The 12,653-nt window shown below is 40.8% G+C and overlaps 1 protein-coding gene across 25 annotated transcripts in view; it reads right to left on the reverse strand.

Annotated features, from left to right (window-relative positions):
- Positions 1–12,653, reverse strand: part of macf1a (microtubule actin crosslinking factor 1a) — a 297,525-nt gene that overhangs the window by 20,574 nt on the left and 264,298 nt on the right. For 19 of the 25 annotated variants that reach the window (XM_041809559.1, XM_041809550.1, XM_041809549.1 and 16 more), the window contains 18 exons: positions 11,940–12,266; positions 11,534–11,618; positions 9,629–9,855; positions 8,461–8,667; positions 8,112–8,339; positions 7,754–7,972; positions 7,446–7,649; positions 6,459–6,467; positions 5,363–5,588; positions 3,919–4,145; positions 3,658–3,780; positions 3,477–3,578; positions 3,228–3,329; positions 2,641–2,814; positions 2,223–2,378; positions 1,777–1,974; positions 948–1,076; positions 159–341 (listed from right to left, as the gene is read on the reverse strand). In XM_041809559.1, the coding sequence (XP_041665493.1) occupies positions 159–341; positions 948–1,076; positions 1,777–1,974; positions 2,223–2,378; positions 2,641–2,814; positions 3,228–3,329; positions 3,477–3,578; positions 3,658–3,780; positions 3,919–4,145; positions 5,363–5,588; positions 6,459–6,467; positions 7,446–7,649; positions 7,754–7,972; positions 8,112–8,339; positions 8,461–8,667; positions 9,629–9,855; positions 11,534–11,618; positions 11,940–12,266 (3,126 nt within the window). The remainder of the gene's footprint in view (positions 1–158; positions 342–947; positions 1,077–1,776; positions 1,975–2,222; positions 2,379–2,640; positions 2,815–3,227; positions 3,330–3,476; positions 3,579–3,657; positions 3,781–3,918; positions 4,146–5,362; positions 5,589–6,458; positions 6,468–7,445; positions 7,650–7,753; positions 7,973–8,111; positions 8,340–8,460; positions 8,668–9,628; positions 9,856–11,533; positions 11,619–11,939; positions 12,267–12,653) is intronic. The other 6 variants (XM_041809564.1, XM_041809563.1, XM_041809562.1 and 3 more) reach the window with 1 other exon arrangement.

Here is a 12,653-nt window from a genome sequence, read left to right on the forward strand (position 1 = left end):
AATTACAACAAACAATTTGATACAATGAAGCAGCTTGGTAACATTGACTCAGACAAACAGGACAGTTGATTAAAGACCAATGAAAACCATTTGGGCAGATTTAAATGCATGAGCAAAGATGCTTAACATCAACAACATCCTCCTTGTGTATGTCTTACCCTGCGGTCGTCCATCTTGGTGTTAAGGCTAGCCCACTTGTTCTGCAGCATGGCCAGGTTCTGCTGGGTCTGGGTGGTGCCTGGTCCTGCCTCCTCTCCACCACGAGCCAGCAGCATGGACTCTCCCTGATCCAGCAGGCGGTGGTACTGCTCTGCTCGCTGAGTCAGCTGAGCCTGAAGCTCCTGCAGGTGGAGAAGACCGAAACATGAACTGACCCTCTGGCTACAAGTGTTGATGTTTCTCAGTTGTTTGTTTTGAACAATGAAGTTCATTAAAGTTTCATAGTCACAATATACCCAGTACCTCTCTGTAAATAGAAAGGTTTGAGTAAGTTAATACTCAGAGCAGCTGCTTAAAGCATTGCTAATAAAAAAATATGTGCTTGTAAAATCTCTTTATTGCATTACAAAAATAGCTGCTGTATTCATGTGTGTTTTAAATAAAGCTTGCCCAGATATGGAATAAGCTTCTGAAAGTTTTTGATTTCAATCCAAGTGTTCAAAAGGCCCTTTAAAATAGCAGTAAACACAATCACACCCAATAACCTGAACATTAAACATAAGTGTTTTTTGCACACATGAACGTTTGTTTCACAGTGAGTTCTTTCATTACATCATCTCGTCATCAACCCAACAGTTCTTCTTGTAAGTTAAACTGCTAACTGAAGTACAAATACAGTAGAAAAATGAACAGTGTTAAGGCTTTTATCTGCAAATGTATCATTCTACAGTCTATAATTTATGTATGTGCATTGTGGACCATGGAGGTGTACTGTGGTTCTCAGATACCAGGTGTTGCTGTAGCTGCTCTCGGGCTGTTTCAGGCAGACCGCCTGTTGGCTTGGCGGCAGACAGCTGGCTCTCAGTTCTCCTTAGCCACTGCAGGAACTCCTCCAGCTCACCATGGAAACCTTCAGCCTACACAGGCACAGATAAGGGAGAGGGAATACATACATTATTGTTACTGATTTATTTTACCATTCTGCCATTACTCTTTAACAACTAATAATGCTTTAATCATAATACTGCTAAGTGATATCACAGCAATCACAGCCTTATTATAATTCATATGATATTTAAGCTTTATTATAGTGAAATTGTTTTACAAAAGCAATCTCAACACTGGGGCAGTTCTGGCGTTCTGATTCAAATCTCATGATTTTTCTAAGCAGATGAAGATGGAACTATCTATGGCATCTGAACAGACTCCATCCAAACTGACTTTCTGGTAAGACAATTTGGAGAGTACTTTTCTATCCGGGTAAAAATTCTCTCAAAATCAACTTTACACAAAAATAAGTAAAATAAAATTATATTAAATGGTCAAAACAGTGTGAAGTCCACAACTCAATGTTAATTGCTTGGTTTTCAGCTTCTTTTTTAAGATTATTTTTTGGTCTTTTGCCTTTGTTCAACAGGTTCACAGGTTAGGGGCAAACCTAATGTCTATCTGTTGAGGACTTTACCTCTGTACATGGAGCGCCTGCTCGACTAACTGTGCTAAAGCATTTCTTACTAACAGGAAATAGTTTTTAACAGTATAAAACTGTCAAAATCATCACATCAATCTAAGGAAGAGGACTCGTTTTCTCAGCCACTAAAAGTCCCCTCTTGGTACCTGTTGTAGGGCAGCTTCCAGTAGTTTCTGTCGTTCCTTGGTCTTTAGCAGCAGACTCTCCCAGCTCTGGTTCAGCTGATCCAGTTGGTCCCTCAAGTAGCTCGCCTCATCACCAGGAGAGGACTCCAGCAGCTCAGCTGCAGCACTGTTCACTGTCTCCACGGTGGCATGATGGGAAAGCACGTCATTACGCAAAACCTGGGAAAGAGAAAGAAGGGAAAAATCAGAAACAACCGAATAGATCTAAAGACTGAGATTAAAAAAAAATTGTTTATTTTAAAATATGCATCATGGAAGTTTTGAAGGTCAAAATATCAAGGGAGGAGAATTTCAATTCAAATTTGGAGACAAAATATTTTCCCTAATCTATCCGGTATTTTTACAAATTAACCAAGAAAAATAAGGACATGGATAAGAAGCTCAATTTGTGATAAATGCTGACATACGTGGTGTTTGGCCAGCTCAATTTCGATGGCCTTGGGGTCAGAGCTGACAGGTCGCTGTGTGTCCAGAGTGGCATGTGTGTGGTTCAGCCAGGCCTGCAGCTCAGATAGAGCATGCTGGAACTGACCCAGGGCCAGGAGGGCAGCCTCCAGCTTATGCTGTGGTGGAAAAAAGGGGAGAGAAGTTCAGCATTTGAAAATAGGACCTCAAAAACTTGGACTATAATGAAAAGAAGCTGTCAAACACATGAAATCCTCCAGAATGCTGACAAAGACCAACATCGTCAACTCCCACTGGAAAGTTGGGTTAGAGCTGGAGGTCAGTTGAAAGTAATGTCTTTCCGTGCCAGTATTTTACTCAAATATGACTCAGTGAAGCAGATTCTTACGTATTATTCAGACTTCATTTACATGCAATTACCTGTCTCTGGGTGATTTTATCCCCCAGGTTGTCCCAAAGATGTCGGAGCTCAGTCAGTGGCTCCTGGATCATATCCCTGTCTGTTTGGTCTGACACTTTCTTGAGCAGTAGCTCCCCCTGGTGGCAGAGCTTCTCCATGTCAATCTGCTGCTGGTACACCTCCACCTTGTATTGCTGCTCAGGGTGAAAGAGAAGAGAAAGTAGTGAAAAATGATGATTGACATTTTCCAAACAATCCTGTTATGTAAATGTCATCCCTGATAAAGGCGCTATTAACCTTGAGGTATCTCTGTACTTTAAGCTGAGACAAAAATAATCTGACAATTTTGAAAAGTGTTCATGAAGGACTTTTTAAAAAGATGCATATTTGGGCTTTTTATTCTTTTATTTAAGAAATACAGTAGGTCATTGGACAGAGAAATCAGGGATAGAGAGCAGGGAATGACGTGAGAAAGGAGCCACCAGTTGGAACCTGGGCTGCTAGCTTCAAGGGCTACAGCCTCTGTGTATTGGCATGTAGACATACAACTAGGCTATCCACAGAGGAAATACCTTTCTATTTTCAAAAAGTGAAAAATGAGACAAACCTTAAGTTCTTCAATCTGCTGTTTGACAGTTCCCAGGTCAGTTCCCACAGTTGACATTTCACACAGCTTGATCACTGCGTTGTCCAGGTAGTCAAACATAGACTGGAAATTAAAAAAGAAGAATAAAATTAAAGGTTCTAGCTGCATAATTTAAAGCTCAACCAATAGGAGTGGGATTGTTGGTGCAAAACTATGGATTGCTAATTAACCAAAGCTGAATAAAAACTCAGACTAACTCTGGTTACACACCTGCAGTGCATCCTGATACTGCACAGATGCTGTCATGGCCTCCTCCAGTCTCTCCATCCTCTCTCTCCAGGTTCGGTTCAGGCCCTCCCAGGCAGCATTCATCTGGGGGAAATTCAGAAGAATTATGTACAGAAGAAGAAAATAATTTTGCTTTCACAAGAATGAATTATTGACTTCTTACCTCGTCGATGGTCTTCTTCACTTCAGGTTTCTCCGTTTCTCCACAGGCAAAGATGAGGTCAGCCCCAAGGGTCCTGACAAACTCTAGTTCCTCTCTCAGGCCATCTGTCTCTGCCTTTATGGCCTGGATAAAGAAAAAGAGATATCATATGAAGTTTTTAAAATGAAGAAAACAAACAGCATGCATATTTCTGCGAGAGTTTGATCTATTAACTCATGATTTCTCATCTCCCATTGAATGTTCATTCTCTTATATACAAACCTCAGCAGCTTCAATCTGTTGTTTGATGAGTGATGGGTCAACACCAGGGTCCTCGAGCTCTCTCACAATATCTTGTGAGTCTCTGAGCGTGCTCAGCAGTGCCGCGACGTCAGCCCAGAACTTTCCAGCCAGGTCCAAGACATCGTTCAGCTTGCCCTCCCTTTCCTCAGCTCGTTGCCGGATCTCATCCCACAGGGAGCGCAGGCGCAGGAGGCGGGAACGAACAGCTGTAAGGGAGAGAGGAGAGGTTAGGGCTTAATCGGGCTGGGAGAAAAGTTGGTGGAATCTAACTGGATGCACAAGAAAATATTGTATTTTAGATTGTATCAATCAAAGATTCCAGATGATTTCTGCAAAAGCAGTGAAGATGTTTAAATTTTGCCATCTAGCGTCCACTTCTGGAGAGTCAAGTCTTTCAACTGTTCCTCCTACTATCGCTGCACACTGAGGCCTTTCATTTAATGAAGAATGGAGGGCTGGAGGGTATCAAAGCACTGAGTTCTCCAGAGGGTAATATAACAAAGACCTATGTGTATGCTTTTTCTAACTACGTGGTGGCGCTGGGAAAAAAACCTGCTGAGTCTGTTCAATTTCAAGATTATACAGTGACTGCCCACTGGCTTCATGCCAGAGAAAGAGTGGCTTACTTAGGTCTCTTCATTATTTGGTCAGTGAACCAGTTGGCCCTGAGCCCACAATAAGATTTTAATATGTTTGAAACAGATTGAAGAAAGCTGTTATAGTTGCCTCCCTGTTCTGATCCACTCCCATCTCTGACGCCCTTTGGATTAAAAAAACAAACAAACAAAAAAAAAGTGTCTTTGTTGAAACAGAGTGAATCATGCAGCTACTTCTAGTTAAACTGTGTTATCTGGATTCTTTTTGGCTCTCTGTTTTTGATTATAAGTGTGTATCAATAAGTTAAATGAATCAGTAACAACAAAGCATTATTGTTTCAATTATACAATACTGTATACCTAAAAATAAATTTCCTTAACACTGACCCTTTTGTATCCAAAAGTAAACAAAAATAAAATAAAAAAATAAACCAAAACAGTGGCTTTTAGGGGGAGCCCTAAAAGCCACTGTATAATTCAAACATTGCTCACAGATAATATTTTACTTGGTGGTTAAAAGAAATGTTGGATACAAAAATACAATTGAATATTCAGTTTATTTAACGGTAAACCTCTGAATAGTAGAACCTGAGAAAAAACTAATTCTGCTGTTGTCTGTTTTCTGAGGCTGCATCATTATTTCTCAGTGAAAATGATTATGTTTGTCTTTACAAGGGTTATGTGTGACTAGAGTGAATTCGACCGAAGATGCTGTTGTAAAACTCTTCACCTTGTTAACTCCTCTGAGTGTGTGGTCAGTTTGCGTGTCTGTCATTTTAAATGCTTTGTGTCTGTCCTTCACTGTCAGACACCTCCCAAACACTCACCCTGAGCAGCAGGATCGTCGTGAGCAGCTCGTCCGATAAGCTCCTCTCCGCGGGCGCAAAGGGCCGAGAAGCTTGGCAGCAGCTTGTCCAGCTCAAGCCCCTGGGCTCGGTGCTCCGCCAGCTGCTCCCTGATCTTCTCCACCTCTGCTGCCACTGAGGGAGGCTGTCGCAGCCGCTGCACCGCCCCCTCCAGTGTCTCCAACAGGGGGTCCATCTTGTCATGAAACTGTGAAACGAAGGAAGATCAGGACAAGGTTTAATGAGGAGGAGGAGAGTTTTTGATAGCTGGGTGACACTTTGTAAGTGGGAAAATACTGAGATCTGATGTGGGTGGTGAGCCATCTGTGGCACACTGCATTAACTTCTTTCATTATGAATGTTGCATCAGATTTGTTCTTGAATAAATCTGTGTAACAGTAATTCAAATCTCAATATTGCACTTTCAGCACGCCACCCAAGTTGTGTCATTTTGACAACTCTGGGTTTGATCAACACGCAAGAGGGAGCAGCTAATCCACAAAGTCAGATCTGATCTCACAGGCTTATTTTGGACAAGAGAGCAAAGACTGTACAGTTTCTACTGAGTTCATTTGCTTTTTTGAGACATCTAAGGAAACTAAAATCCCTTGATCCTTGTGTAACAAAAGAAAACTGAGCTAGCCTTGAGGGAGGGACTTTAATTTGTAAATAAGGACAGCTACGACTAGTTTTGTTGACTTAAATCAGGCCTAAATCTGAGGATAAAACCAACATTACATAAAAGCCAGTTTTAATCTTAGACAAGGCTTAATTTAAGTCAACATAACAACACAAAGGGGAGATTTTCAACATATTTAATACAGATTTATGTCACTGGGTTGCCAGACACATGTTTTGGACAATTATACAGGTTGTATGAAGCTGTAACATACAGGAATTTACAATTAGTCATACTCCCAGACAACTTTTACCATGTTGTCTGACTAGTTAGTGCTTGATTAGCATTTTCATGTATAATTGGTGACTTATCATTGACTTGTGTTTTTTTAGCGGGCCAAATCACATGTCTTACCCACAGCCTGAGTGACAGTTTGATGTTGCCAGTCAGTGGTCTTACCTCTACCAGCTGGGTGATTGCAGTGAGCAGTGACGATGCAGAAAATGATGGTGGTGGGGGATGACACAGAGAAAGTACATCCACAGTGAACGAGGAGATGGGACAGAGGAGGTTAACAGGATGCAAGGATGAGGGTTGGATATGATGGGGGTATTTGGGTTTAGTTAGGGGATGAAGGAGAGAAATGGGAGTTGGGTGTTTGAGGATGGATAAGGGACAAAGACAGTGTGGAAATGCAGGTGGAGGAAGAGAGGGAGCAATTCATGAGTTGGTTGATGGGGGGTAGAGGGTGGAGAAATAACACAATGAGTTAAATCATAGCCATGCATACAGTACAAACTGTAATATAGACGGCAGCAGCACACAGCTCACCATACAGGTGATACAATGATGTCTTGTGAGACGATGTGCAAAGAGAAAGTCAAATATTCATAAAGAAACTAGCACTAACAGTGACATGATGTGATATGAGAAAAATTTAAATAATAAATGTTATGAGTACATAATGCCTGAAGAGCAGGTAACTGTCTCTGTCTAAAAAAAGAACTTTAAAATTACATACAAAAGGATAAACTAAAAAAGAAAATAGAAAATAAAGACAAAGTACTGCTTTCACTTGCACATTACGACCTTGTAAACATTTAGTATTAAGAAAAAAGCAGACACAAACACTCACATTGAGCTCATGCTGCAGAGTAATAAAGTCAATCTGTCTGGGGCAGCAGACTCTAACTAACAAACTATAAACAGACCCCGGCCAAACAGCATTAACAAATTAAAACTTATTTAATATATTCAATTTTATGCTGTGCAGAGTGAAGCTGCACTAGCAGGAGTAAGTGTTTCTTATCAAATTAACTTAAATCAAAACCAAATTATGACTACTGTTTTGGGTTTTCAAAAGTAAAAGCCTGCAGACTTTCTGGAACCAGAAAGGTAGATACAATAAACCTGTTAGACTACCATCTGCAGCAGAAACACAATTACCTGTGAAGACTGGGACACAGCCTCGTCTAGTGCTGCAGCACGGCCTTTCACTCCCTCTTTGATGGCCAGGTAGCGTCTCTCAGCCCCGGTGTAGCGCTGTGTCACTGTCTCCCCGTCCTGGAAGCTCAGCTCAGCCAGCTGGGGTCCGATCTTCAGCAGCTTGTCAATATGGGGTTTGTGCTCTGCGATTGATTCCCTGAGCAGCTGGAGAGGGAGTGAAAAGATCAAGAGAAAAAGATTAGGATTTAGGAGAAGATACAGACTGACAATAATGGAATGAAAGCTGGAAGATTTCATTCGGCTTTTACCCTCATCTGGTCCTGTTGTAGCCGGAGAGCGTCTGTGTCGATGGCTGGAGGTGGCAGCTGGGTGATGAGGGTTTCAGTCTCACCAAGCCATGGGTCAAGTTCTTCATAGGTCTCCCAGAACCTAGCGACCAAAACCTGGGCCTGCTCCAGGGCTGAGAAGCGTTCACTGTGGCTCTGACTCACTGCATCATAACGAGCATTGAGAGAGTCCGTCTTTACCTGAAGAGGAAGAGAAATGGTATTAGATGGCCCTTTCAGATGGCTCTTGGCTTTCAACATTCTCCATTCTTGCTTTTACATACAGAAATTTAAAATTCAGCCTCTCTCTCTTCCTTCCCTTCATCAATCAGTGACTTACTATCAGTGCATCCTTCTGTGCATCGCTGCAGGTTTCCAGGATGTCATCTCTGGTGCCAAGGAGCTGATCCACAGTGTCTTTGTGTCTGATGATGTCAATATTGAATGCCCTCTGTACCTGCAGCTGGGCCACCGTCACGTCTGGTTCCAGGCTCAGGGGCCCCAGAGACGCCAATTTACGCTCTGTCTCCCCAACCCAGGCCAGCTCTGCATCCACCGCCTCCTCATACTGAAAGGAAGTGTTTAAGTTCAGCATCATTAATTTCTTACAGTAAAAAAATATGAACGCAGCAAGGTTTTATCAAGATAACTAGCATGACATTCAGGTTATACAGTGCAGCTCTCAGTACCTGCTGTGACCTCTGGATGGCAGCTTGTACCAGCTGAACCCGCTGAGTGATGGTTTCATCGGCCTGTCGGTATCGCTGGTTGGCATCAGCAACCAGGCGGTCCAGACCCTCACGAGCTCTCCACGGCACCAGATCCAGGAGAGCGCTTCCAACCTCATTCACCGTGTCCAACACCAGACGCTTCTCTGCGGAAACTTTCTTCAGCTCCTGCAAGAATTAAATCAAGAATAACATTTAGAAAGATGCAATCAGGTTGTGGACATAGCTTCAACATGAACACAAATTAAAATGTAAAACTGAAATAAACTTGAATAAACTGCATACAGTGTGTCACAACTGGTACCCAAGAATGCAACAGTTTTCTTGCAGGCATGTTTTGTGCCTGATTAAATGAGAGAGCTTATTAAATGATAAAAGCTTAAAATGTCATTGTATAGCGAAAATGTGAATGTCTGCAAAAACATAAATGGCAATCATTTTTTCAATAGCTTTTCAAAACTGTATTGAGTTCCAAGAAATCCGTGTTACTATAGTAACTCAGCTGTGGGTGGGCTGATACATGAACAACTGAAATGTCATTACAGATGAGAGCTGTCTTTGAATTAGTTTATTTTGAACGATCACAATTATTTTCTTTAATTAGAAGAACATTAGCTTAATTTTTTCAATTAAGATTTTCCCCTAAAAATGCCCATCATTTAGTCTCACTGTATATAGACAGAAACTCAAGACCTATAATAATGATTTTCAACTTTGCTTCTCATTTTGAATAAATGGAAGGAAACTTAATACACATGCTATAAATAGAACCAAATCTAGAGCAACTGCTTTTAAAACCAAAGCAGAAATTGCAGCAAACCAATGGATGCAAGGATGGATGTTGATTTCAATGTTGTTCACCCAACATTTGTTATAAAATGAGGGCTCTTACTGTTAAAGTTAACATGCCAAAAAGCAATGAGGGCTATGCTAAACTATGAAACACCACATTATCTACACAACCTAACTTCATTGATGTAATTAAACTGCCTAAAATATTCTGAATGTTTTAATGGCAACCCAAAGACAAATAAATACAAATATGTCCATTTTCATGGGCAAAGTGGTTGCATCTATACACCAAACTTCACTGTTGCAACTTAAACTTTTAACCTTCTACTCCACCTACCTTCTGTCTCTCCTGGTAGGCTGGTGTTGCATCAGGCTCAGTGTTGTTGAGCTCCGCCTCCACCCTGTCTAGCCACTGGTTGAGGTCATCATGGGCACTGGCAAATCGTGTGGCCAGCTGCAGAGCCTGCTCCAGGGTGCGGAGGGCCTTGCTGCTGCCTGCCGTCATCTCAGCGTAGCGAGACTTGATGCCGTCCAGCTTCTCCTGGATCAGGAGGACTTCCTCACCTGCACAAGGAGACACAAGTCAGGATTCAGCCCTGCATTATGTTCTGAGTGTAGGAAAAAAAAAGTCTTCCTCTTTGTTATTCTAGCACCTTTGTTGGTGCTATGTTTGCATGACCCATAGAAACACAACATTAGGGCAAATTCCTTCTAACTTGCATGTCCACTTTAACTTTAATGTTATCTCTTAAAATTCCCTGTTTCAACATGTTCTGTTAAACATCAGTGTACCCTCAATCTGACAGTCCTGCATACCTCTCATGACTACAACATTTGTTTTACAGAGAAGCTATGAGAGAACATGCACTGGGTATTTATGGGGCAGACCAACATTCAACCCGCTAATAGCGTTAGCAGTCAGCATGGCTAATATCACAAGAAAAGACACACAAGCCAGATGTTACTGTTTGCTTTACTGCCAGTGTAAAATTGTGAGGTTTGGATTGAACCACTGCTGGAAAACAGTGCTTTTCTTTCACTCACTTTCAAAATAAGCCTCATGATAGACAGAATATCAAGTCTCTTTGACTTTAGATACTTGTCTTCAAAAATGCAGAGAATGATGACACCAGTGAAAACATTAAAAAGAAAGGTAATGCCTGCACACTTACTCCATGCCACAAAAGTTTTAATAGATGTCAGACCTGATGAAGTGTGATCAAAACATTGTCAACAAGAAAATCACTCGGAGAGCACAGACCTCTGCCATTAGCCCTATCTCCCAAAAGTGAAGAATCCTTTAAAAAATTCCTGAATCCAGACAAACTTCATCAAAATCCATCCATAACTTTTTGAGTTATGTTGCTAACAAACAAACTAACAAACTAACCAACAAACCCTGCCAATAACATAACCTCCTTGGCGGAGATAATTAAAACCTTTATGGCACTGAGTAAGTGTGCAGGCGGTAATTTTCTTTTTTGATGATTTTCTTTGAAAGCCTTGCACCAGGGTAATGTGCATATAATTCGTCTTTCTAACAGAGAAACTAATCAAATCACAAATAATAATTAAATTCAGGAATGGCACTTGCATTGGATTTGGGATTTATTTAGAGTTGTGTTTCAAAAAGTTGGTATCAAAAGACAGGGAAGTAGTGGAGCAGCAAAGGCGCCTTAAAAAAAGCAGCACTGAAATACCCCACATTAGGCAGAACAAAATGCTTTTTAAAGCACTATAACCAGTTTACTTCATGATGTGGATGGTTATACAACAAAATATTACTGCAAAATGTCTTATTGGTTGTTTTTAGGGTTTTACCAAAGATCTAAAATAGTAAAAACTGAGCCTTTCCAAAAAGGACAGCATCTGCCTCATCACATTTCTCTGGAAATAAGGATAAGCATGTCACCAAATTTTGACTTGACATTTAAAGAGAATTATTAAGGATTGTATTAATAGCAAAGTCAGTATTTGAAATTTAGACATTAACCCTGGAAAAATCTGCTTTTAAATCATGACTGATTTTTCTTGATCAAATTGAGTTAATTATCTTTACTGTTTTCTTATTAGGTTACCTCAGTGTGTTTTTCTTTCCACTGACTACAGATATTTTTTTTAAATGCAGTAATTGTGCATTCCTGCATCTTGACATCACTGCAAATAATGGAAACCTCCATTTTCAAAGGTTAAATAAAAGTGACTAAATGACAGTACATGCCTCTATGATTTTTTTACTTACCTGTGGTCTGTTTGAGTAAAGCTTGTCCATTCTTGATGGCCTGATCCACTGTCTTCTTCCTGCCTATGATCTCTTCATTTAGAGACTAAGATAAAAAAAAGAGTTAAAATTAACCTCTAATCATTTTTCTGCTTTGAATCAAAAAATAAAACATCTTTTCCTTGACTTTTATTCAAGTAAAAAAGGTACAACTACATCAGTATGTTTTTACTTTATATATATTCTTCATACAAATGATGCATAAGCTAACCCAACAGTGCATCTACATATGCAAAAAAAAAAAAAAGCATTTACTTATTTATATTTCTGTCTCATTATCAGCTCATTAAATCACTATTAACAGCTACGTTTAAACATTTAGGAAGCTATATCTATGATGGCCTTCATTGTGTTCATGAAGTCATACCAGAGTGTATTTGTGCTGCTCGGCCAGCATCTGAGGCTGGTAGCTCTGGACGGACACCTGAGCGAGCCTCTGAGCCACCTCAGCCAGCCAGTTCAGCACCTCTACCTCCTCCTCCCCAAACAGCTGAGCGTTAGCCAGTGCCTGCTCCAGCAGGCCTGCCCGCCTGCTGCAGCATTCAGTAAGCTCAGAGTGACCTGACCTCACCGCCCCCACCCGCTCGCTTAACCAATCACGATCAGCACTGCAGCTGAGTGGGGTAAGCGATTGGCTGAGGGACTCAAGGTGGTCAACCTCGGCTTCACGAGCAGACACTTCCTCTTGGAGCGCCTGTGTGTTTTTGTGTTTGTGTGTGGTTGTGTGTAGGTGTTTGTGAGGAGAGTAGGATGAGAAAAGAACAGAAAAATGACAAAACAGGGATGAAAACTAAAAATATGAGCATGCAAACAATAAATCATAAATCAACAGAAAATTATAAACATCACCAAGTAACTGAATGCAAATAACAAGACAATGAGAACTACCAACACTCAACAAAACTGAAACAAGAAATTAAAAAAATACATATATAAAGCAAAAAACAGGGACTCAAAGGGTATGCCTGGGTGATAATGCTTTGTGGATCTTATGAGTTTAATATTGCTTTAACAAATTATTCAATTTTTTTGTCAGACCAGAGCGGTACCACATACTGAAAAGCTAACCTTTTTAAAGGTA

Source organism: Cheilinus undulatus, linkage group 16, assembly GCF_018320785.1.
Source record: "Cheilinus undulatus linkage group 16, ASM1832078v1, whole genome shotgun sequence".
NCBI classification, from domain to species: domain Eukaryota; kingdom Metazoa; phylum Chordata; class Actinopteri; order Labriformes; family Labridae; genus Cheilinus; species Cheilinus undulatus.